General features: G+C 55.2%; 1 protein-coding gene across 1 annotated transcript in view; it reads right to left on the bottom strand.

The window, feature by feature from the left end:
* The window catches only part of SCUBE1 (signal peptide, CUB domain and EGF like domain containing 1), a 63912-nt gene extending 39819 nt beyond the window's left edge, over window positions 1–24093 (bottom strand). The window contains 2 exon segments of the mRNA XM_064283402.1: window positions 19221–19337; window positions 24029–24093. Coding sequence (XP_064139472.1) covers window positions 19221–19325 — 105 coding nt within the window. The 5' untranslated portion in view covers window positions 19326–19337; window positions 24029–24093.
* Window positions 24094–25444: the final 1351 nt, after the last annotated feature.

Here is a 25444-nt window from a genome sequence, read left to right as displayed (position 1 = left end):
AGTTACAGGACAGGGTGTCCCTGTACAGCCCGATGAGGGCGGGGGTTTCCAGGCTGAGGCTCCTGGGTGCTGCTGAGGAGGCTCCCACCTCAGATGGTCCTTCAGTCTGTTTCACTGCCTGGTCCCCCATCTCTGAACACCCCAGGGAGCAGCCTCAAATCTCTGCTCCCAAGACAGACCACTCAGCCCAGTGTTAGGCCATCACGCTCTCAGAGAGATTCAGAAACCGACTGCCCTGTCCCCTCCCTACAGTGGGGAGTCTTGACTACTGGGTCACCTCAAATGCAGGAAGCAAATGGGAGCTGCGCTCTGGCCCTGGGAGAGGTGTGGGAGGGCCCTGCAGACAGGGCCTCCTCCTGAGCCCACGGCCTTCCCTGGGGCCCTGTCCCAGCCCCAGTCCTCCCAGAGGCCAAATTCCCAGAGCCAGGGCAGGAAGTGGCCCTGTGAGGAAATCCTCATCTGGAAACACTCCGGGAGGTGAGGTGAGGCCTCCCGACAGACCTTCAGGGTATGGGGTCCTGAGGTTGTCTGGGGGTCCTGGGGATTTCCTTTCTGGCCTGTGAGCCAGCCAGTCTCTCTCCCTGTATCCAGGTGACAGCTTCCAGGTCCTTCTAAAGTTATCTACTCTACACCTGGGGAAACGGTGGAAACAAACCTCCCAGGAGTACAGCCCATAGCTGACAATGCACCTTCTCACCCCTCCTCCATGGGCCTTATGGAAGCTCCAGAGGAGGTTCTTCACAGGCTGGGAAATGAAGACTCAAAGAAGCTAAGCGACTTGTCCACAAGGACATCATTTGCTGGGCCCGGGGCAAAATGGAAACGCAGGGCCCCTTGTTAAACAATCATTAAGAACTTCAAGACAGAGACGGCAGAGCAATTGTGGGCCCTTCTAGTGGACGGCTCTGTGGACTGCCTGGGTCGCATGCTGTGAGGCTGACCCTGTGTCCCAGGTCACACAGCTATTGGGAAGGGCCAGTACTTGAACCCAGGGCTGTGACACTGCAGGTGGATGCATGAGCCCAGCCAGGCCAGAGAGCGGGCCTGAGGCAGGTGGGGATCTGGGCTTACGATGTTCTCCACCATCGGGTGGGAGAACGGTCCTACCCCCAGGGCTGGGATCGCAGAGGAGGAGGAAGGCCAGGTGTGGGGTCGGGGTCTCAAGTGTAAACAAGCCCTGGAAAGAACCCCTGGGGCAGGCAGGAGAGCCCCACGCAAGTTAGGGGGCCTTGTCTTTGGTCTGTCCCCATGGAGCTTGAGTTTGAGCATGGGAGACGCTGCCGAGCACACAGCGAGGGCCCGAGGATGCCTTTGCCATCTGGGACAGTGTCCACCATGGTACAGCGGGAAGCCATGAAGCAGGGGGGTGGGAAGCCAGGGCTCCAATGCTGGCTGCATGGGCTGGGCAAGCCACCTGTTTCTCCAAGTCCGAGTTTCCTGATCGATGACATGGAGAGAAAGAACATTTACCACATGCCTCCTGCAAAACAGTGGACGTGACAGTGCTCTGTAAGCTGCCGGGTAACTGCTGGCTGAGAGCTCCCTCTCGCCATGCTCCTTGGAACCTCTGCCTATGGAGTCCAGCTCCCCCGGCAGCTGCTGACTCTCACCCAATGATTTTTCAAGCCCTACTCTGCACTGGGCACCTGGGCACGAACACAGTCCCTGGCCTTGTGGAGGCCCTGTTTAGCGGGGAAGCAGATGGGAACACTGTGTCCAACCCTCTGTCAGACCAGATCTGACCAGCAGTCTGGAGTAGTTACTTGGTACTGGTATTTGGGGGTGTAGCGGTTAAGAGCTATGTCTGCTAACCAAAAGGTCAGCAGTTGGAATCCACCAGGAGCTCCTTGGAAACTCTATGGGGCAGTTCTACTATGTCCTATGGGGTCACTATGAGTCTGGTTGGACGTGACAGCAATGGTTTTGTTTTGTTTTTTGGTAGTCGGGGGAGGGGTTACAGAGGAATCTGACATAAGCTCTGCCCTCAAGAGCAAATGGCTTCTCAGGGGAGATAAACGAGGGCAGGGACCTGGCCTTTCTCAAAGGAGTTTGGCCCCATCTCTCCCACAGCCCACCTCTGTCTCCACAGCCTAGCACACTAGTGGACGGGGTCTACAGGGTGGCTCCTGAGGCCTAACCTGCCACCTTTCTCAGGAGTTGCCTCAGGGGGCCTCCATCAGACAGCCTTCCTGAGTCTCTCTCACTTGCGCAACACTGCCTGTTGGTGAGGCTTCTCCTCGAGGGCAGAATAGGAACAGGCTGGACTCTGTGCTGGGCACCCAGCACAGGGCTGGGCAGGTGCCTGATGAGTTTGGCCAAAGACCCTGCTGAAGGAGTGGAAGCTCTGGAGGCCCCGTTAGGAATGAAAGGAATCAAGGTGACGGAGCCCCTGCCCTGCATGGGGCGCAGCAGGGCAGGAGACCTGAGACCAGCCCATGGCCTAGGAGACCTGCATGTCCACCTAGACAGCCAGGGGGAGGGGGCCTGAGACCAGCCCACTGCACAGGAGACCTGCATGTCCACCTAGACAGCTAGAGGGAGGGGGGGCCTGAGGCCAGCCCACTGCACAGGAGACCTGCATGTCCACCTAGACAGCTAGAGGGAGGGGGGGCCTGAGACCAGCCCACTGCACAGGAGACCTGCATGTCCACCTAGACAGCCAGAGGGAGGGGGCTGAGGCCAGCCCACTGTACAGGAGACCTGCATGTCCACCTAGACAGCCAGAGGGAGGGGGCTGAGGCCAGCCCACTGCACAGGAGACCTGCATGTCTACGTAGACAGCCAGAGGGAGGGGGCTGAGGCCAGCCCACTGCACAGGAGACCTGCATGTCTACCTAGACAGCCAGAGGGAGGGGGCTGAGGCCAGCCCACTGCACAGGAGACCCGCACGTCCACCTGGACAGCCAGAGGGAGGGGGCTGAGGCCAGCCCACTGCACAGGAGACCTGCATGTCCACCTGGACAGCCAGAGGGAGGGGGCTGAGGCCAGCCCACTGCACAGGAGACCTGCATGTCCACCTGGACAGCCAGAGGGAGGGGAGGCGGCAGGCGAGGGAAAACCTGAGTGCCGTTTCCCTGCAGGCGGTGCTCTCCGATGGCCCACAACCAGAACTGGATGTGGGTTCAGAGGCTGAGTGTCAGTCCCAGCTCCTGATCCGCCCTGTGAAGCTGAGCGTGCATTACAATCACCGAGACGCTTGTCCTGGCTCCTGGGAGGCTTTGATCCAGCAGGTCCAGTGTGACCCACCAGGCCCTCCCTGCTCTGACACACTGCCCTGTCTCCTGGAGGCCTGGCCTGGTGGTGGGAGCAGCCCAAGCCCTTCCTGCATCTGTCCTGGTCTCAGCAGGGCTGGGCTCACCTGCCCTCTGGCCACCAGTATTGACTGCAGCCCAGCTGGGAGGAGGGCCAGGCGCTGGCGGCATCCTGTACTGTGCTGCACAATGTGCCCTGAGGGCAGGGTGCCGGGTGGCCTGAGAGCAGACTTCCTGCCCCAAGACATCTGGACCTGAGTGGGGGTAGGCCCTGGGGGACACCCTAATGGCTGATGTGCTGTGGGGGAGGGGCTCCATATAGCTGGAGGCAAGGAGGTTGTGGAAGCCAGGACTGCAGCCTGACAAGGGAGGGATCTCCCAACTGGGGTCTAAAGGGGGATGGAGGGGGCCGAGAGGGCAGGGAGAAGGAAGGAGGCCTCAGAAGTTTCCACGGGACCACGCTGCTCTCTGCCACATCGAGGCCGGCTGCCTGAGGCCCTATTCCTGAAAGAGTCCACCCAGGCCTCTGGGTCAGTCCCGGGGGCGGGGGGGTGGGCCTGGACACTGCCTTTTAGCACACAACAGCCTGGGAGACTCTGAAGCTCATTTAGGGCCCTGCTGACTTCGCCCAGTTGCTCAGCAAATAACGCCTGTAGGTCCACACCATGCTGGGGGCTCGGCTTACCTGGAACTCGCCTACTCATGGGGGTTTTCTGTGAGGTTACATTTGCCAGGGAACCATCTTCCAGGGGCATCAGGATAGGGTACAATTCCAGCGACTGGCTGGGAGTGTGGAGACCCTCTCGGGGGGCTGTCAGGTGGGTGGGGATTCTTATACAGGTGCTCCAGGAGCAGAGCCTCCCTGGAACAGGACCGTACCGCAGGTCTGCAGCGGGGCTGAGGCCTGACAGCTGGGGAGCAGAGACAAGGCTGACCCAGGAGCAAGACTGGGGGGCCTTCTCTGGCAGGCATGCCTCGGTCGGGGGGGGGGGGTGTCTCCATTTGGTTTGAAGGACTTCGACTCTCCAAGACCTCTGGAATGCCCGTCCACTCAGGAGGACCACTGAGGTGTCAGAGGAAAGCAGGCACCAGGACCAGGGGTGCGAGGCTCTTCCCTGCCGCTGACTCCGGCCTTTACTCGGCCGTGAGCAGAGGATGATGAAGGCAGACAGGAGCCTCACAGGCCGAATCTCATCTGAGCCAATCCCCAGGGGAGGCAGGCAGGGTTATTATGCCCATTCTACAGAAGAATTATCAGTTATCAGGAGATAACTGAGGCTCAGGAGGGAAGGAGCTGGACAGCTGGGCCAGGCATCCTTCCTCTGCGCTGGGTGGCCCCTAATGGGGAGTGGGAAGTGAGAAGCCCCTTCAGCTCTCTGAGCCCGGTCTCCTTACCTGTGACCCTGAACACACTCTCTCAGGGCTGCTGGGAAGATTAAATGTGACGAGGCACTGAGGATGCTGCACAGAGGGATGGCCTCGGTCTCGTTCCTGACGGCTGCCCCAGAGACTTGATCAGGGAAAGATCAGGTGACAACCTGGGTCAAGGGAGGCAGTGCCCAGCCCCAGTGTGTAACCCTCTGGGGGGCTCTCAAGCGGGGCCTTCAGCCTTGGTGACTCCATGGGGAGGGGGTAGAGGCAGGGGGAGGCTGATTCCTGGAGGCTCCAGCCTGGGAGTGGTGCAGGGCTGGGGGAGCCCAGGCTGCAGGGACCAAGGCCTCTGTGAGGGGTGTTGACCCTGCTGGCTCCGCAGGGCCCCTTTCCTAAGGCTTTGCTTCAGTATGACCTGACACACGTCAGGTAGTCCCCCGGCCCCAGGAGTCTCACCTCCCCCACCACCAAGCTGCAGTTCCTCACGGGCATTCTAAGGGCCCTCTGAAAATGGTCATGGCCTGGGGAAGGAGAAGATGAAAGAAGGAACTGCTGACTGAGCCCCCGGTCCAAGACAGGTGCCACCCCTCACATCTCTCATGGAAGCTGCTTTCAAGGAGGCTACAAGCCCATCTACAAAGGAGGACACCGTGGGGCTCCAAGATGTGAGGAGACTCTGGCAAAGGGATGGAGAAGCCAGGAAGTGAACCCAGGTCTCACTCTGGAGCCTGGATGTTCCTCTGGGCCAGGGTAGCAAACCCGGAGGAGAAGCCACTTTTAGCAAAACTCTCATCAAAGGTGTCCTGCTCTGAGAACAAATGCATGGCTGGTTCTAAAGCCACCAACAGAGCCCTGACAAGCACCCAGAAGCCTGCCTCCGCGGATCACTGGGGAACCACACCCTAGGGAGCCCTGAGTGACGGGCTATGCCTCATCAGCAGCCGACTGCTGCCCCTCCTTGGTTTCTAGCCACCACCTGGCCTGCCCTGCTCACACCCAGCTAGACAGCGTGAGGCAGGCAAGGATGGGCTAAGAGGGAGACTGTGGGCAGGGTGACTGAGCCACCCCAACCACAGGGCCTGGTCCGTTTGATCTATTTTTATGTCCTGGGATGAAGGACTGCAGTGCTAAGAAGACGGCCCTGGGCCCTGTAGGGTGCCTTCCATGGCTACATGGGGCAATCGGTATTAAAACTCTAGGCCCACCTGAGTGCGGGCAGGGCCAGGGCCAGACTAACAAAAACAGCCTCGCCTCCCACCCTGCCCGGAATCCCCGCTGGGCCTGAGCGGAGCTTTCCTGGGCACTTTCCCCACCCCAGGACCTCTGCTAGGTGCTTCATATCTGATGCCATTTTATCCTGACTTCGTATCACCTATCTCTGGTGGTGTCTGTTCCCTGGCACACGCTGGACACTCAGTGAGTACTCGCTGGACAAGGTCTGAGCTCTGACAATCGGGTATTGTGAGTCCTGCTTTATACAAGAGGGGAGCAAGGGTCCCCAGGTCACACAGTCCACAAAAGTTAGACAGAGCTGGCCTTGGCGTTGCTTTGTGCCTGGTGGCCTGTCCTGCCCTGAGCGCTGTGCCTGATCTTCCTTAGGATGCAGAGAGCCCAAGGCCACACAGTGCTCCGAGGAAGGCAAGGAGTGGCTGTCTCACCATCCTACTAACGCCCCTCACTCCTTCCCACAGATGAGGGCGTGGCCATTGCCCATGCCCAGGGACATCTGGCGCAGTGCCTGGTGCCTGGTGCCTGGTAGGCCTTGGGAAAATGTTTGTGGAGTGGCTGACTTAAGCTGGGCAATGCCAGGGGAGACCACTGAGGTCCCCGAGGGAGTGCTGGTCTCCAGCAGCAAGCATCACCACACTCCCTCACACAGCCTATGCATGGGGTCCCAGCTGGCAAAGGGGCCAAGGGCCGGGTGGCCATCACCCTGAGCAGGAAGTGGGTGCAGGGGAGGGGTGACTAGGTGGCAAAGGGCATTGAGGGCAGATCTGGAAGCGCTTTGGGGGCCCACTTGGACCAAATCCTGAGAGGCCAAGGACTGAATAAAAGGGGTAAGGTGGGGTTAGGCACATTCAGATTTGTGTCCAAGGAAGATGGCCGTGGCTGCTTCGCTGAGCGTCCAGTGAAGCGGAACCAGGGTGGGACTTTCCCTCTGTGGGGCTTACCTCCACTCTCAGCTACCCTAAGTGGGGGGCCAGGTGGCAGCCACAGTCCCCTCTGAGTGGGAAAGCCGCTGTCTCACAGAACTTTCTGCTTCCGTCAGGGCAGGGGCTGAGTGGAGGTTGGGTCTGGCCCCCACTGCCTGGTGCAGCTCTGGGTGTGGGGTGCTGGGAGCTTGGGAGGCCCTGTTGCAAACCTGGTGGCACTGCACACACAGCTGGGCAACGCTTACGCCAAGCCTGAGGGCTGAGCACTGGGACGCACCCTGTGAAGTGTCCACAGGCCAGTCTGACTGACGAAGCACTACAGAGCATGCAACGGTCCCAGGTCCTTGTCACAGTCCCAGAGGCAGGAAGACTGCCCTCCCACTTCACAACCCCGAGAGGGGAAGTGGCTTACTCAGGTCATCAGAGGGCAAGGGCAGGGCAGGCCAGGGTCACTGATCGCTCCCCTCCAAGCTCAAGCATTTGCTGGACCCGAGAAACACCCTCCCGCCTCCTCCACCCTGTTAAAAGCACACTGTCCCTCATTTCTAGGGGTGAGAGAGTGGCACTCAGCAGCCTGTCCTGTGATGGCTGTGCTCCAGGGGGTGAAGGTCCCCCTGGTGGTGCTACTTTATGAGAGAAAGGCCACAGACTGGCTGGCATCAGATCCAGATCTCTTCTGAGGCCCAGAGAGAGGCAGAAAGCTCTAAGTCTCCCACGGGGGCACCACGGCTGGAGGCCCATCTACTGGGACGGGGGAGCCACTTCTGCATTGCCCAGGGCATCCCTCACAGTTAGCACTGGTTTTCAGAGTGTCAGGAGACAGGGAGTTCAGCCTGGGAAAGGCAGCAGCGAAGGCAGGTGTGGGCTCTGCCTTAACGGAGCTCACAGCAGGCAGACGGCCTGGGAGGGTCCTCCGAGCCAAGGCTGAACCATCTGTGATCTGCAGCAGGAGAACCCTGTTGTTGCTGAGTTGATTCCAACTCATAGCGACCCTACAGGACAGAGCAGAACTGCCCCCTCGGATTTCCATGGCTGTAAATCTTTACGGAAACAGACTGCCACATCTTTCTCCTGCGGAGCTGCTGATGGATTCAACTGCTGATCTTTTGGTTAGCAGCCAAGTGCTTAACCACTGTGCCACCAGGGCTCCTGGTCGGCAGCATAATGGCCACCAAAGATGTCAACACCTTAATCTCAGGAAGCTGTGATGTTGTGCAGCTAAAGGCACTTCGAAGATGTGACCAAATGAAGGACACGGAGATAGAGGATCTTCCCAGGTTCTAGGGATGCGGGTGGGACAAGGTAATCACAAATCTCCTTAGACGTGAAAGGAGGCAGAAGAAGAGGGCCAGGGAAGGAGATGTCACCATGCAAAAGGAATGAAGAAATGCTCACTTTGAAGAAGGTGGGAGGGCACGAGCCAAGGAATACTGGCGCCTTCAGAAGTTGGACAAGGCAAGGAATCGGATTCTCCCCTGCAGTCTCCAGAAGGAACGCAGCCTTGCCCACATCTTGACTTTAGCCCAGTGAGGCTCGTGTTGGGCTTCTGGCCTATGGAGTGTAAGATAACAAACGGGTGTTGTTTGAAGCCACCAGGATGGTAGTACTCGTCTGTCAGCTTGTCGTACTGTGGTGGCTTGCATGTTGCTGTGATGCTGGAAGCTATGCCACCGGTATTGGAAGCACCAGCAGGGTCACCCATGGTGGACGGGTTTCAGCGGAGCTTCCAGACTAAGAGACTAGGTAGAAGCATCCGGCAGCCTACTTCTGAAATAACTGGCCAGTGAAAACCTCATGAACAGCAGCAAGATGCTGTCTGATTTAGTACTGGAAGATGAGCCCCTCAGGTTGGAAGAGCTGCCTCCTCAAAGTAGAGTTGGCCTTAATGACATGGATGGAGTCAAGCTGATGTGGCATGACTTAAAATAAGAAGAAACAGCCGCAAGTGTCCATTAATCATCGGAATGTGGAATGTACGATGTATGAGTCCAGGAAAATTGGAAATCATCGAAAATGGAACAGAATGTGTACAGATCAATGTCCTAGGCACTAGTGAGCGGAAATGAACTGGTATTGACCATTTTGAACTGGACAATCATATGGTCAACTATGCTGGGAAAGAGGAGTGGCGTTGGATTCACAGTCAAAATTTCAAGATCTATCCTGAAGTAAAATGCTGTCAGTGACAGGATAATATCCATATGCCTACAAGGAAGACAAATTAATCCAACTATTATTCAAATTTACTCACCAACCACTAATGCCAAAGACAAAGAAATTGAAGATTTTTACCAACTTCTAGAGTCTAAAATTGATCAAATGCAATCAAGATGGATTCATAAATACTAGTGATTAGAGTATGAAAGTTGGAAACAAAGGAGGATCAGTAATTGGCAAATATGGCCTTGGTGACAGAAATGACGCTGGAGATCACATGAAAGAATTCCGCAAGACCAACAGCTTATTCACTGTGAATATCTTTTTTCAACAACATAAACTATACACGTGGACCTCACTGGATGAAACTCACAGGAATTAAACCAACTACATCTGTGGAAAGAGACAATGGAGAAGCTCAATACCATCAGTCAGAACAAGGCCAGGGGCAGAACATGGAATAGATCATCAACTGCTCATATGCAAGTTCAAGTAGAAGTAGAATAAAATTGAAACAAGTTGACAAGAACCTAAGTACGACCTTGAATATATCCCAAATGAATTTAGAGAGCATCTCAAGAATAGATCTGTCGCCTTGAACACTAATGACCAAAGACCAGATGAGCTGTGGGATGACATCGGGGACATCATACATGAGGAAAGCAAAAGGTCATTAAAAAGATGGCAAAGAAAGAAAAGACCAAAATGGACGTCAGAAGAAACTCTGAAACTTGCTCTTGAATGTCGAGTAGCTCAAGCGAATGGAGAAATGAAGAAGTAAAAGGGCTGAACAGAAGATTTCAAGGGATGGCTCAAGAAGACAAAGTAAAGTATTATAATGAAATGTGCAAAGACCTGGAGTTAGAAAACCAAAGGGAAGAACACACTTGGCATTTCTCAAGCTGAAAGAACTGAAGAAAAAATTTCAAGCCTCGAGTTGCAATACTGAAGGATTCTACAGGCAAAATATTGAACAACGCAGGAAGCATCAAAAGAAGATGGAAGGAATACACAGAGTCACTGTACCAAAAAGAACTGGTCAACGGTCAACCATTTCAGGAAGCAGCATATGTTTAAGAACCCATGGTGTTGAAGGAAGAAGTCCAAGCTGCACTGAAGGCATTGGCGAAAAACAAGGCTCCAGGAATCGACGGAATACCAGCTGAGATGTTTCAACAAATGGATGCAGTGCTGGAAGCACTCCCTCATCTATGCCAAGAAATCTGGAAGACAGCTACCTGCCCAACCGACTGGAAGAGATCCATGTCTGTGCCCATCCCAAAGAAAGGTGATCCAACAGAATGTGGATATTATCGAACAGTATCATTAACATCACATGCAAGTGAAATTTTGCTGAAGATCATTTAAAAAGAGGTGCAGCAGTACATCGACAGGGAACTGCCAGAAATTCAAGCTGGATTCAGAAGAGGACCTGGAACAAGGGATATCAGTGTTGATATCAGATGGATCCTGGCTGAAAGCAGGGGAACACCAGAAAGATGTTTACCCATGTTTTATTGACTGTTGTTGGATTGAACTTAGTCCCCCCCAAAATGTGTATCAACTCGGCTAGGCCATGATTTCCAGTATTGTGTGGTTGTCCACCATTTTGTGATCTGACGTGATTATCCTACGTGTTGTAAATCCTAACCTCTACGATGTTAATGAGGCGGGATTAGGAGCAGTTATGTTAATAAGGCAGAACTCAATCTACAGGATTAAGCTGTATCTTAATCTCTTTCGAGATATAAAAGAGAGAATTGAGCAGAGAGGAGAGGGATCTCACCATCACCAAGCAAGAAGAGCCAGGAGCAGAGGGCATCCTTTGGACCCAGGGTCCCTGTGCTAAGAAGCTCCTAGACCAGGGAAAGATTGATGACAAGGACCTTTCCCAGAGCCAAAGGAGAAAGCCTTCCCCTGTAGCTGGCACCCTGAATTTGGACTTCCAGCCTCTTAACTTCTGTGTGTTAAAGCCATCCATTTGTGGTATTTCTGTTATAGCAGCAGTATATAACTAAGACAACCATGCAAAGGCATTCAACTGTGTGGATCATCAAATTACAGATAATATCACGAAGAATGGGAATTCTAGAACACTTAATTGTGCTCATGAGGAACTTGTGCATAGATCAAAAGGCAGTTGTTTGAACAGAACAAGGGGACACTGAGTGGTTTAAAATCAGGAAAGGTGTGTGTCAGGGCTGTATTCTTTCACTATACCTATTCAATCTGTGTACTGAGCAAATAATCTGAGAAGCTGGACTATATGAAGAAGAACCGGGCATCAGGATTGGAGGAAGACTCGTTAATAACCTGCGTTATGCAGATGACACAACCTTGCTTGCTGAAAGTGAAGAGGACTTGAAGCACTTACTGATGAAGATCAAAGACCACAGCCTTCAGTATGGACTGCACCTCAACATAAAGAAAACAAAACTCCTCACAACTGGACCAATAAGCAACATCATGATAAATGGAGAAAAGATTGAAGTTATTAAGGATTTCGTTTTACTTGGATCCATAATCAATGCCCATGGAAACGGTAGTCAAGAAATCAAATGATGTATCACATTGGGCAAATTTGCTGCAAGACCTCTTTAAAGTGTTCAAAAGCAAGGATGTCGCCTTGAAGACTAAGGTGCCCCTGACCCAAGCCATGGTATTTTCAGTCGCCTCATATGTGTGTGAAAGCTGGATGACGAATAAGGAAGATCGAAGAACTGATGCCTTTGAATTATGGTGTTGGCGAAGAATATTTAATATATACCATGGACTGCCAAAAGAGCGAAGCCCTGGTAGTGCAGTGGTTAAGTGCTCTGCTGCTAACAGAAAGGTCGGTGCTTAGAACCCACCAGTCGTTCTATGGGAGAAAGATGTGGCAGTCTGCTTCTGTAAAGACTCACAGCCTTGGAAACCATATGGGGCAGTCCTATTCTGTTCTATAGGATTGCTATGAATTGGAACTGACTTGGCAGCAAGGGGTTTGGTTTTTGGTTTTGGTCAGAAGAATGAACAAATCTGTCCTGGAAGAAGTACAGCTAGAATGCTTCTTAGAAGCAAGGATGGCGAGACTTGGTCTCACATACTTCTGGACATGTTGTCAGGAGGAACCAGTCCCTGGAGAAGGACATCATGCTTGGTAAAGTAGAGCATCAGCAAAAAAGAGGAAGACCCTCAAAGAGATGAATGGACACAGTGGCTGCAACAATGGGCTCAAAGGTAACAATGGTTGTAAGCATGGTGCAGGACCAGGTAGTGTGTCCTTCTCACAGGGTCGCTATGAGTTGGTGCTGACTCGATGGCACCTGACAATAACCACAAGGATGGTGGTGGTTTGTTACGGAAGCGAGAGAAAACGAATATACCATCTCTCCTAAAGTATACTCTGGGGGAGGGAACGTGACTTAAATCCTGGAGCTGACAAAGATCCTCACAGCATGTCATAGATCTTGCTATCGGGGGCCTGGTGGCCTGTGGGAAGCTCTCATTCTGTACCCTTAGCTGGCTACTCACATGCTTCACAGAAGTCAGTCGGCTGGCTAACTGAACTTTACCATTTTCAAATCTAAAAATTTTAACTGATTTTAGTGGCTGTCTAAAATTGGTTATACATTTCAGCGGTGCCTCAGAACAAAGGCCTGGCAATCTACTTCTGAAAATTAGCCACTGAAAACCCTACAGAGCGTAGTTCTACTCTGACATACGTGGGGTCACTGTGAGTCAGAGTTGACCCCGTGGCACCTGGGTGAACACACCTTAATCGTGTCCTGAGCCTGAGCTCAGTGACTGTACTGAAGATGGTGGGGTTTGACTGCTGGCCCTGCCTGTGAAGTCGCTGTGCACAGAGCTCTCTGCTAGCTCTCTGGTGGTTTCCAACTCGGCCGCACTCTCAGGCGGGCTGTGATGGCACCTCACCACGTCAGTGCTCCCTGCCTTCTGCGGCCCTTCCCCACTGGAACTCCTTGTTCCCGTATGGCCTGAGCCACTTAACCCCTCTGTGCCACAGCGTCCTAACCCCTCTGGTCTGTAACAGAGACGGCTTGTCCTCTCCCCAGTGCTGCTGGGCGTGAAATCTCGGCTCACACGCAGGAAGCACCCGCCTTACGTAAACAAACGACACTGCAGGACTGCAGTAGATGGTAGTGTTCCTATCCCTATGGTGTTTACACTGGGGAGCTGCGTCATCACAGTGTTAGAACTTGGGTGCAGAAAGAGAAGGCAGGTCCCAAGTGAGGAGCTGAGAGGCTCACATAAGGGTAAAGTGCCCAAGTTTTAGTTCATACACTCTGCGGCCTTTGGTTTTTGCTTATATTGGGCCTGTCTGTGGCTGTGTTTAGAGGTGAGGCTGCTAATGAATCAACTTGCAGATAGCTAAGGGATCTGTGGCCTCTGCAGCCTGGGCAGGTCCCTAGGTGGCACAAATGGTTGGTGCTTAGCAACTAACTGAAAGGTTGGCCGTTCAAATCCACCCAGTGGCACCACAGAAGAAAGGCCTAGCAATCTACTTCTGAAAACTGAACCGTTAAACCCTACGGAGCGTAGTTCTACTCTGACACGTGGAGTTGTTCTGAGCTGGAATCAACTTGATGGCAACGGGTTTTGTTTTGTTTTGGCAGTCTGGGCACAAAACCCTTCTGAAATAATTCTGAGTCAATCTAGGTTATGTGGACATCTCCATTTGGGGAAGGGAAACCACAGCTCACAGCCTCAACCAGGAGATATGGCCCCGAGGCCACTTAACCTCTCTGAGCCTGTTCAGAATGGGGTGTATCCTGGGAGGCCCCGCCAGGACAGGAGAACGGGAAGGTGGCTTCACCTTGAACATGCGGGACAAGTCTGCTTGATGTGTGGTCACCACAGAGGGTGACGAAGATGGGTGTGTGCTATGGGGGTGCACGCGGCTGGCATGAGCCGCCCTGGGGTCCCTTCATTCTGAGCTTCCCTGTACCCACTCACTTCCAGAGAGGGAACGGGGCCCCCTCACTTAATCCTTTCCTACCCACTCCAGACATGGAGCCCGCTGACACAGAAAAGAATTGGCCTCTCTGGGATGGAAGCAACCCGAGGGGCTGGTCAACTCCCGCATTCTTAACACCTTGCCTCTGTTAATACATCCCGGGAGCAGCCACACCTCCCTGGGGGATACTAGCCTGCATTCCAATAAGATGCCTAAGTCTTTACCACACAGGCTGCTCTCAGAGGTGATGTGCTAAGGTTATGAGGATGGGGCTCACCTGTGCCTAGATGGGGCCCCAGGATCCACCCTCCACAGGAGCCTCAGACGTTGGTTACCTAGCTTGGGGTGTGGGGCCTTGGCCATTGGCCCCTGTCCCCCATGTGGCAAGCGCTGTGGGGAGCCCAGAAGAGGGAGAAGTCTGTCTGTGGGAAGGACAGGCTCTACGGGGTGGGTGGGTGGGGGGTCTAATGATCACAGAGGTGAGGACGCAGGAAGGCCACTCGTCATCCAGCTCCTCAGTCCCTTCCCCTGTGCCTGGCCCAGAGTCCTCAACCTGCTTCCCCACCTCTGCCTCCCAGGCCCAGGTGGGCTGACCTGTATTCTTAGGCCTCCCTCCTTCCATCCCTGGCCCCACTCCAGGTTCCAGCTCTGGGCTTGACCCACTGACTCTAATTTTAAAAAGCAATGACAGAGGCCCTTCTCTCCACCTGCCTACCCTACCTGCTTGATGGCAACTCAGCTCGGCCCTCCTCCATCACCCACGCTCTTCCTAGGGAGGGTGTGGGGTGCCTGAGGGCCCACCTCTCCAGTACTCGAGGCCCAGGAGCCTTCATGGCACCACTTGAGGCTCCCATTGCCCACCTCTAGCCACCTTTCCAGAAAGCCCACAGCTCTGGCTCACACCTTCTTGGAAGATACTGGTCACACCTGCTTGCTGGGGCCACAAAGCCTGCCCTCTCTGCTGTTTCTAGCTCTTTCCAGGCCAACCCAGACGCCCAAGTCAACAGGACAAGTGGAGAGTCAGCACCCAGCCTAGTGTGTTCCCCTGGCCTCTGGCCTCCAGTGCCTTCACCTGGAACACGGGTGGCGCCAGTCAGGCCTGGGGTGTACATGAGGCTGGCAGATCACCATCAGCCACTGCTCGGGGCACAAGGGCTGCACCCTCCCTGAAAGGTCCATGAGGCCCACAAAGCTGGTAACCTTTCCGGGACCTCTGGCATTGGCCTCTACGGTCTCGTGACCCTAACATTCAAGACAGCCTTCAGGACCTCTGGGCTAAACTAAGCTGTGCATGGTTGTGTGTGGCCTTAGGCAAACTCGTGTACCCCAGTGTGCCTCAGTTTCTTCCTCTAAGGACAGGAAATGCGCCACCAACCCCACAGCTGCCAGGGTGGCTGTGAGCACTCAGAGTGACATAAAGAAGGTGTGACAATCTGGTTGGATGAGGACTGTGCTCGGGAGGCCCTGGGGGAGCCGGCATCACACAGAGGCCACATCCCAGAAGCGGGGGAGCTGAGTGAAGGACCAAGGGACAGAGGCACGAAGGCAGGGGCAGAGTGCCTTTCTGAGCTCTCTGTCCAGGCCCAGTTGTTTCCTCTTTTACCTCTTTCTCCTTACACTAGCCCCAGGGTCCGCCCTGCCAGCAGGCCCCTAAGACACCCTGAGACCACCTGGGTGCTTCTGGGAAAGCCGCCCTGGAGCCTGGGTCCGGCCCCTGAAAGCAGTGCTCAGAGCGTAGCTGACAGGACACAGGCCCCACAGCCAGCCTGAGTCCAACATGCGGGCGGGTGCCTGAGGAGGGACAGTGAAGGTGACACCGTGGGAAAGTGGGCCGGGGGGGGCCGCTCAGGGTCGGGGAGCATTGGGGTCAACCCCTAGCTGAGTAAGCCTTGCTTTCTCTGCCTGGACTTGCTAAATGACCTTAACCTGTCCTTCCCTCTTGGGTCCCAGCCTTGTCAACTATGAAAGGAGCAGGCTGGACAGACATCTTGGAGAACCCCCCAACCCAGCCACGAAGCAAGGAGGTCGATTCCTTTCCCTGAGAACTAGAGGTGCTGGATGGCGACTTCTCTCCCAGGAGAGGAGGCTGCTAAGGACCAAGCTGCTTCGAACCCCTGCCTGACACTAATGCTGGGCTTGCCTCCAAGCCTCAGTGTAGCCTTGCTGATGCCAGGGAGCCTAACTGCAAATGTGGGCATTTACGGCAAACATAGGAGGTTAACAGGCAGAAGCCATTAAGCCTTGGCTCTGGGTTCTTTGCCACAAATGAGCACACACATACACACAAAGAAACAAACGTGTTTCATGGAGGGTAAAAACTTTACAAAGGAAAAAGCGAGGTCACATCTGCAGTGTGGCCTCCCACATTCACACATGACACACGTGACCACCATACATGGGCATACCACACGCCACACAGACGCACCACACACAAGCTCACAGCCCACACACCATCTCACACACACTCAGACACCCCACACACCACACAGACATACCATACACACGCTCACAGCCCACACCAGCTCACATACACTCAGACGCCCCACACGCCAGCACACGCCGCCGCCCCACACATTCACACTCACGCACACACATGCTTGCACACACAGGCACACAGACACAAACACACAAAAGTGGAAGTACAACAAAGGAAGTGGAGAAAAGTGTTACCCATGAGTAGCCGCCGTTTCACCCGCTTGTCCACATCAGCTACTGACGTGGCATTGAACTGAGAGCGCTCAATTGCAGCCTCATCCTTCTCTAAAACACAAGTAAGGGACAAACACGGAGCCGGTGGTTAATGACAGCCCACTTACCGCGGCCCGAGACAGTCAGCCTCTCGGTGGGGCGCAGGCAAAGCCAACACAGCATGCCGGCCAGCGCGGCGGCCTCACCAAGGGGCTACTCCCAGGAGACTCCAAGGAGGGGTGCTCAGGGCAGGAGCGGGAGGGAGGGTGGGTGAGAAGGAGGGATGACCATGGGATGAGCCGGGACACAGAGGGGACACAGGCCGAGCTGCACACAGAGGCGGCTGAGGTCAGAGCGGACAGGGCTCGAGCCGCAGGGCTGAGAAGCAGATGGCACCGGCACGGCGCGTACGGAGACACAGGCACCACAGACACCCAGGCTTCAGGCTGGAGAGGCAGGCACAGGACAAGGAGACAGGCTGCGAGGTCCGGTGATGGATGCGCCTGGGGCAGCAGACGCCCTGTCACAAGGACGTTGTCAAACACTCATGCAAAATTAAGAACAAAACGCACGGAGGAGCAGACACGCATGGCGAGGGATCCAGTCCAGCAGACAGAGAGACCGGGGTCGATTGGGGCAGCGCTGGTTGCCTGCTTGTCTATGGTGGGGGAGAGCTATACATTCAAGCGCTCAGTGAGGGGCTGCTAGGGGGGCTCAGTGGTTTTAGGAGCGAGCAGGAGGGGAATGCCCAGTGCCTGCCAGGGAGCATTCTGGCAGCTTGGGCATGAAGCCACACCAGGATGTGTCCTGTGGAGGGGCAGGTGGAGTTAGCTGGCTCAGGTTCCTTTGCTCAGTCAGACATGTGCAGGGACACTTGTTCCCCAGGGGAAACCGATGGACAGTGAGCAAAGCCAGATGAAAGGGTTCTCACCCGGGCCGGGAGTGGAAGCAGCAGCAGCAGCTGGGCACGGAAAATGGTTTCTAAGGGAAGGACAGGGGGGTTTGGGACATAACTTTAGAAAATAGATCCAAGCGGGGACTGTCACATGCAGCAGACATTAAGAAATAAAAAATGGAAATAAAAAAGGATGAGTCGGGTGGACAAAGACAAGATGTGTTAGACAGAGGGCTGGCGTGTGTCTGGCCCGGCAGCTGTTTGCACCCGTCCGTGCCCCACTGGCGACGGCGGCAAAAGCTGAGGGAGACCTTGAGGGTACGCAGACAGGGAGGAGGCCGGGGTGAGGCCCAGGTGGCCTCTGGGCAGGACAGTGGAGGGAGAGAGGTGGGAGGAGAAGGTTCTAGATGGGATCAGGCTGCAATAGAGACACTGGTCTGAGACCGGGTTTTGCTTTTAATTTTGTTGATTGTTTGGTTGGTTTGGTTTGGCTTTTGGCTCCAGAAATAACTACTGAACGTCAGCTATCAGACAAGACAGGCAATCAGGGACCATCACCAGAGAAGCAGGAGGAGTGAGATCAAATGAAATAAAAAAACGGCTGTCGCAAGAAGAGACCACACAGAGGAAGGGAGAACCACCGCAGGCAGCAGCACCCTGGGACGTGGACCCAGGGCCAGGGCGTGACACGGGCCCACCCGCAGCCCCAGGCCACTCCCACCCCTGCAACACAGGGAGAGAATGAAGCGGCCGAGTCTGGGTGTCACGGGCTTCGTGGCCATCACTGGCTTACCAACCCCTTTCCTGTTACGTGAAAGCACCTCAAGAAAGATTGCCCGAGCCCACAGAAGGTGGCTTTTTTTTCTTTTACTTTTTAAATAAACATGATAACTGACTTGTTTTGTGTTTCTAAAGTTCGCCAACACTGAAGAGAGGAAAGAGGGTGAACTCTGGGCACCAATTTTGAAATTCCTCTTTTCCTTAATACCAGTTAAAAAAAATCAGTGGCATTTTTGAGTGGGAAGAAAACCCACCAGTGCTTCTGGTATAAAATACTCAAAAATAGTCTAGCTTCACCTCGTAAATATGGATCAGGAGAAAGGAGGTAACCGAGACTAAACTTGAGGCTCCATGTAACAGGGGAGGTGACAGGTAGGGGCACCCTGGGAAGAACAACCTTTGAGTGTGAGAGAATGTTCTGGCCCAGAGCTCCCATTAGCTGGGGGTAAAAAGCAGTTAAAAACACCCGAACCCCACACTGATTCACACCGTCATCTCCCCCGGGTTTTAGACAATGAAGACTTACAATTTCTGAGAAAACCTCTTGGTTTTCCACATTGCTGAGGGCGCTTACCCGGCTCAGGGTTGGCCACTGTGCCTGACTGGGTGCTTTCTGTCTTAGGGAGGGGACACATCCACTTAGGCAACAGAGATCCCTCCGTGGGGATACACACCTTCCCCCTCCCCAAGGACCCTGCCTGGGGCCACCCCCAAGTCAAGCTCTGTTTTAAGGAAGCCTGAGGCAGGCGAGCCCTTGCCGGGCACCTGGAGCAGAGAAGCCTGGCCTTGTGTGGCTGAGACTCCACAGAGAGCTTCTCTGGGATGGCTGCCGCCCCCCATCATTACCGGGGGCGTTCCTTTTCTTGCTTTTTGGAGACTGGGACCTGGCGGGATGGTAGCAGATTCCAGGGCCACGTGGTGCCCTGTGGGGGGCAGGGTGACGAGGGGGTGGTGTGCAGCCTACTTACCGATGCACGTGTGACCGTCTGTGTGGAGGGCGTACTTCTGGTGGCAGCCACACATGGGGCCTGTGTCCGTGTCTTCGCAGCTGTGCTGGCAGCCTCCGTTTCCATAGTTACAGGTTACTAGTTAGGCCCAAAGTGTACATACGTGTGTATAAACAGAACGACAGCAAAACGATTAGTTTGTCGGTGTTGGTGGTTTCTTTTTAGGGGAGGGGAGGGAAGTGAGGGCTGGACAGCGGACACACAGCTCCTGGCCTTTCCGCCTCTCCAGGGGCTTGGGTGGAACCATTCACTCCTTAGAGGAGACACAGGATAGGACAGGGGTGTGTGGGCCCTTTGGGCTTGGAACAGAGCTGGCACACAGCTGAGACGCTTGGATGGCACTGGGTAAAGGGGTGAATTAAAAAATCTTACCCTCCCTGTCTTAGTCATCTAGTGCTGTTATAACAGAAACAACACAAGTAGATGGCTTTAACAAAGAAATTTATTTTCTCTCAGGCCCGTAGGCTGGAAGTCTGAACCAGGGCTCCAACTTCAGGGGAAGGCTTTCTCTTTGCCGGCTCTGGAGGAAGGTCCTTGTCATCAGTCTTCCCTTGGTCTGGGAGCATCTCAGCACAGGAACCTCAGGTCCAATGGACACGTTTTGTTCCTGGCTCTACTTTCTTGGTGGTATGAGGTCCCCGTGTCTCTCTGCTCGCTTCTCTCTTTTATATCTCAGAAGGGACTGGCCCAATCACTACCTAATCCCATAGATCTCATCAACACAACTGCTGCCAATCCATCTTATTACATCGTAGTGATAGGATTTACAACACACAGGAAAATCACATAAAACGGTGGACAATCACATAATACTGAGAATCATGACTTGGCCAAGTTGACAGACATTTTTGGGGGGATGCAATGCAATCCAAGACACTCCCCTCAGTTGCAAAGAGCACTTTACAATAGCCTGTCTCAACGGGGCAACGTCTGTTGACGCCAGGGTGGGATCAGCAGGGGGCACGTGAGAGGGGATACTCCTCTCATCACTTTCCCTGCAGCTTTTCTTCTCCAGCCTCTGTTTCGGGATGTGAGGATGGGCGTTCCCACGTTCCCCATCCAAGCGCCCCCCTCAAACTCTATCCCCTCCAAGCCCTGATCCCTCCGAGCTCCGCAACATTCACACAAATGTGAGCAAACGGATGCCGTGTGAGGGTTGGTTTGGGAAATGTCTGGAATAAGGCATGCTGAATAAGCTGCAGCGCCGGGCCCGGGCCATCAGAAACCCTTCAGCCCCAAGTCTCAAAACTACCATCAGCGACCTAGGTCAGCTGGAAAGGACGCTCAGCCAAAAGCAGGAATGACAAGTTCAAGTTTATTTAAAAGAAAATACAACACTATCCCTTTCTAGGGTGAGGAACATCACCCAGGAGAAGCAGGGGATCTAGATCTTTCTGGAAGGCCTTCTCTGAGCCCTGCTCCCCTATGTTAAGAGGGAGGGCTGTGTGCCAGTCACTGGTACGCAAGGAGCACCAGGGCCTCGAGGGCAGGGTGTCTTCTTGGAAACCGTAACCATTTGTCCAGAATTCTGTCTGCACTCTTTACTTGGCAAAAACCTAATGATGATTGAATATGCGAAAGAAAACCTCAGACCAGTCATGGTCAGAGGGGCCAAGCATCCAGAGTCTACAGTCTGCGTGAAGAATGTGTGGTCAGGTTGACCCAGACCACGGCTAAGGCTGGAGGGAAGTCATGTGGTGACGACTCCCCGTGCAGGGTTCCAGACTTCTCGCAACTGACTTCTGGGGTGTTCCCAGGGGCTCCTCCTTTCACCAAAATGATGACAGTGGGGGCTTTTGGGGGTGCTGGTCCCAAGGGATGGTGGGGTCCCATCAGCCTGGTCACATGCAATTGTCATGTCAAGGGAGAATGGTTTCATGAGGAAAGGCTCTTTCTCTGGGTCCCAGACTCTGTCCCCAGCAACCTGAGGGAACAAACGACCATCCGAAGGAAGGACTGACTTCCAGGGGTGAAATTTCAGGAACTGGCCCCACTGCTTCGGGAAACATGAGCTGGCTTCGCGCACAAAGCACTCGGGCTCCTTCTCTGCACTCTGGGTCGTCTCGATGGTGGTGGAGTCACCTTCTCTCATCTCTGAAACAGCCCCTCTCGCCCAGGAGAGACCCAGGAAGGCCAAGGGTCCCAGGGGTCTGCAGCTGAGCTCTGCTGGGAGCCCAGGTCAGGTGAGGGGAGAGACAGGCTGAGCCCTGTCTTTCTGGCACTGAGGAGAGCTCCATGTCAGAGAGGGTGGGGGTGGAGCTGCGGAGAAGGCAGTAAGAGCATTGCAGATGCTTCTTCCGGAGCCCTGGATCCTGGAGATGGGTGGTGCCCTGAATAATGACTGAGGAGGAGCGGGCTCTCTGGCCAGGCCGGCCCCGTGACACGAGGGGGGTTTGCACATAGGGCCCTCACGCCACCCAGACGTCTCGCCTCTCCTGGGCCCTGGGGGCCAAAACTTACTGCAGCTTGTACCCAGAGATGCCTGAGCCCTGAACCCAAGGGAGACAAATGGGTGCATGTGCTCACAGGCCCTGGAGTGGGTCCTGGGCTCTGCGAGGAGGACAGAATCTGGGGGCAGAGCCCCTGCTGTCTCGGTGGCCCATAGAGGCTGGCTGAGCTGGGCCTCAGCCCGCACCCACCTTGAGGCTTAGGAAGCTTCTGGCTCTCCAGTGACCTCCAGGGCCCTAGGGTAAGCCTCAGAGGTGAGCTCACTTGACATTACCCTGCTGCATTAACCACACGGAAGGAACCCACACCATGGACTGGGCAGCCACCAGTTCAGTCACTTTGTAGCAGGCCCAGCAGGCGGTCACCCACTTCCTGGCTCTTGAAGTCATATAAAGTAAGGCACAGGCTCTAAACCCCTTAGCAACATCCAGCAGCCCAGAGAGGGGTAGGACTGCTGCTGCTCAACCAGCAAATGTTCCAGCAAGGGTTTAGCTCTTCTCTGATAAGTGGCCCGTCTGGAGGGAGGGGACACAGGCTTGGCTGCTCCCTCCCCTCACACCAGGTCAGCCCCTCAGAGATGCCATCTAACCAAACCGTCTCTTCGGAGCCCCCGTCCTGGATGTGGTGAGAGAATTACGGAGTGGCTGCTCCCAGCCATTCCCCATGCTGGACACCTGGTCCACAGCTGATGCTCGACAAATCTTGTGAGATGTCCCCAAGCCTGCTAACTCCACATATTCTTGACCTTGGTCTTTCTCTTGAGGAATCTTGGATCACCCAACTTGGAGGGGATGGGAAAGCTGGAGTTGGTCACTCTCTGTTCTGAAAGCTGCCAGGTGGTGGGACGCTTCTCTGCAGCTAACGGGATTGTCTGGTGTAGAGGAGAGGAGGGCCTGGCTGGCAGCGCAGGGCCAGCGCTGGGTATTTCCCAGTCAAGACTGCCCGTTTGGCCCTGCCCTTGGTGACAGCATACTTGCGTCTCCATTCTCGACCCCCCAAAGCAACTCTACTGCGACCCCCTCAGCCTACGTGAGTTCATTTTTGACACCCCACAGGAGAGAGTCAGGAATGAAGAGGCTGGTCCCCAGCTCAGACATTACGTGGGCTGAAGGAAGCTTCACCTTAGAGAACCGATGACACACGAATCCGGGGCTGGGGTGTGAGCTCCTGGAGACAGAGACCATGCCTGAGGCAGTTGGGTCCCAGGGCCTTGGGGACACCGTGAGGAGAGCTTGGTGGGAGTGACATGGCAAGACATCCAAAGGACAGCTGATGACAACTGCAGGACTCCATGACTAAGGGCCATCTTCCTTCTCCACAGCACGGTCAGGGGAAGGCTGGTTGGTCTTGGTCTCCTCTTTCCTAACAGCTAAGTGAGGACCATTTTCTATACTGTAAGGGGGAACTGAACGCCTCCATCCCATTTTTCTGCATTGGAAAGTGGGCTCGGGGGGGAAGTGCCTGTCTCTGGCCAGAGCTGGGCAGTCTTTACAACAGCCTCGCTCTGCTCTTTGCAGACACGGGCAAGCACCATCAATCTAGTGTCCCCACTGCTCAGCAGGGAGAGGCCACACTGGCCACCTCCCCAGGCAGCTGTCAGAGGGCAGCACAGGGCCTGAAGCTTTGGCGGATGAGCTGAGTGTCCAGTCACTGTCCTGTTTGTTCCCTGCTCCCACCCCTCCCAGGGAGCTAGGTGACCACGGGAAGAGGCTGGCCTCCGTGTGAGTCTTATGAGAAGACTCGTCCCCAGCCAGACCTCCGAGCAGGCCTCGGTCCACCCAGGTCTCTGAGGATACTACCATTTACACGCTCGGCCCCTGCCATAACCCTTGTGGGGGTCGGGCTGTGAGTTCTGATCTTTGAGCCCGGAAATAAGGTCAGCACAGAACCAAGCTCCCTTCCTTCTTTACACCGTCCCATTACCAGGGGCTTTCTGAGCCCCTCAAGAACCCAGCTGTTCAGAAGTCTTGTGCCATAGCCCCTCCACTCCCATTGGAGAGCTCAGGCTCAGGGACCAGCGCTCCCCACCCTCATCTTCACTGGTTGGGGAGACAGGAGTGAGTGAGACAGCAACAAGCACAGGCAGGGGGTCGTAGCAGGCCCACTTGGTGGGGCTGCTTCAGGGCATTATGCTGGGTGGGGAGACCCTAAGCCTGGGGTTCAGAACCCTTTCCCCTGTGCCTCCCCAAGCCCCCCTTTCTCTCCAACCCAAGGGGCTGGGAGCCCGCCCTGGCCAGTGTCCAGTGGACTGGACAGACCCTCTCAAAGCAATGGCAGGAGACGCGTGGGGGTGTCTGACCCATCTGCCTCCATCTACCTACGTGTGCAGTCCTTCTGGTTTGGGGCAAGGTCAAAGCCGGGCCTGCAGTCGCAGGCTACCCCACCTTTGGGCGTCTCCCGGCAGATGTGGGCACAGCCATGGTGTTTGTTCATGCAGTTCATGCCCTCTGCAGAGAGACAGACAGGAGAGGGTGGGATGGGGAGAGAGGGGAAGAGAAGATTTCAGGCTGAAAAGAGACAGGCGGTGGAATATCACAGCCCCATTGTGTGTCCTTGGGCTGCCATTTGCACACGCCTGCACGTGCACAGGGGGGCATGCCCCCATCCAGTGGGGATCTCTTAGCAAGAGACCAAGGACACAGGGCCCAGGAGTAGAGCCAGACCTTGCTCCGTGAGCCACGCTGTAAGGGACGCCTCGGGACCCACCGACGAAAAGCCCTTCCCTCGAGCAGGTTCTGGGGTACAGTCTGTGGGCTCTTTTAAGTCAGGACATGGTAGAGCTGGCCCCACTACAGCAGGTGGGTGGCGCCAGGCCTTTAAATGATGGATGTGCACACTTGTCGATGTGCAAAGGGTTTCACAAGCACTTGGGAGAGTCCCCTCAGGCCCGGAGAAGAGAGGGGATCTGTCAGGGGGCGGGGGAAGGCAGGTGGGTTGCAGCCGAGTGCCAATGCCCTGCCCTGGTCTGCCTCCAGGAGTCACACCCAAAGGCAGTCAGCCCCACTGCCCTTCCCTCCTGGTGCTCGCACACAAGCAAGAGGCTGCCGACCCTGGTCAGCGGATGGCACAGGTGGCGCTGGCTCTCGGAGGTGGCCCAGTCCCAAGGCACCCTGCACTACTATACCGCTGGCCTGTGCTGCCCAGCATGCGGGCTGTAACTTACCTGGCTTGTGCGATGCACACAGGACTACAGAACCTTTCCTCTCACGCAGAGCCCTGCAGCTGGGCCAGCTGCCCTCTCTGGCCTCCGCTTGACCTCCAGTGCCTGCCCCCTGCATGCCTGCCCTAGCACATCCCAGCCCCCTGGTCCACACTCACACATGTAACTACATCCCTGCGCTTAGCAGGTGATTCCCCTGTGTTGGCAGATGCCACTTTATAAAGCAAAAATGTTCCCACACTGTAGCTTCAGGCCTCTCTCCTCGGGACCAGCGGGTGGCCTCCCTGGGGTTAGGATGACACATAAAGCTTCCCCTAGGTGCACGGCCACCCTGACCGCCCTCAGGCCACCCCGGCAGAGCCTCCCCATGGTGCATGGCCGGGCTTGACCCGCCCTCAGGCCACCTCGGCCCTGAAGAGGGCCTGCCTCCAGCTGCGGGGGAGGTTTCTTACATAGAGCCTTGACCGTGGCCGGCCTTTCTCTGATGGCCTTTCCAGCTTGTTCTCCGGGCACTTGGAAGCCCAGTCCTTCACAAGCCAGCCTCATCCCCCGTCTCCTCCCCTCTCAGGCTCCCACT

Source organism: Loxodonta africana, chromosome 4 (assembly GCF_030014295.1).
Source record: "Loxodonta africana isolate mLoxAfr1 chromosome 4, mLoxAfr1.hap2, whole genome shotgun sequence".
In the NCBI taxonomy this organism is placed as follows: domain Eukaryota; kingdom Metazoa; phylum Chordata; class Mammalia; order Proboscidea; family Elephantidae; genus Loxodonta; species Loxodonta africana.
This window is presented reverse-complemented; position numbering and strand designations above follow the sequence as displayed.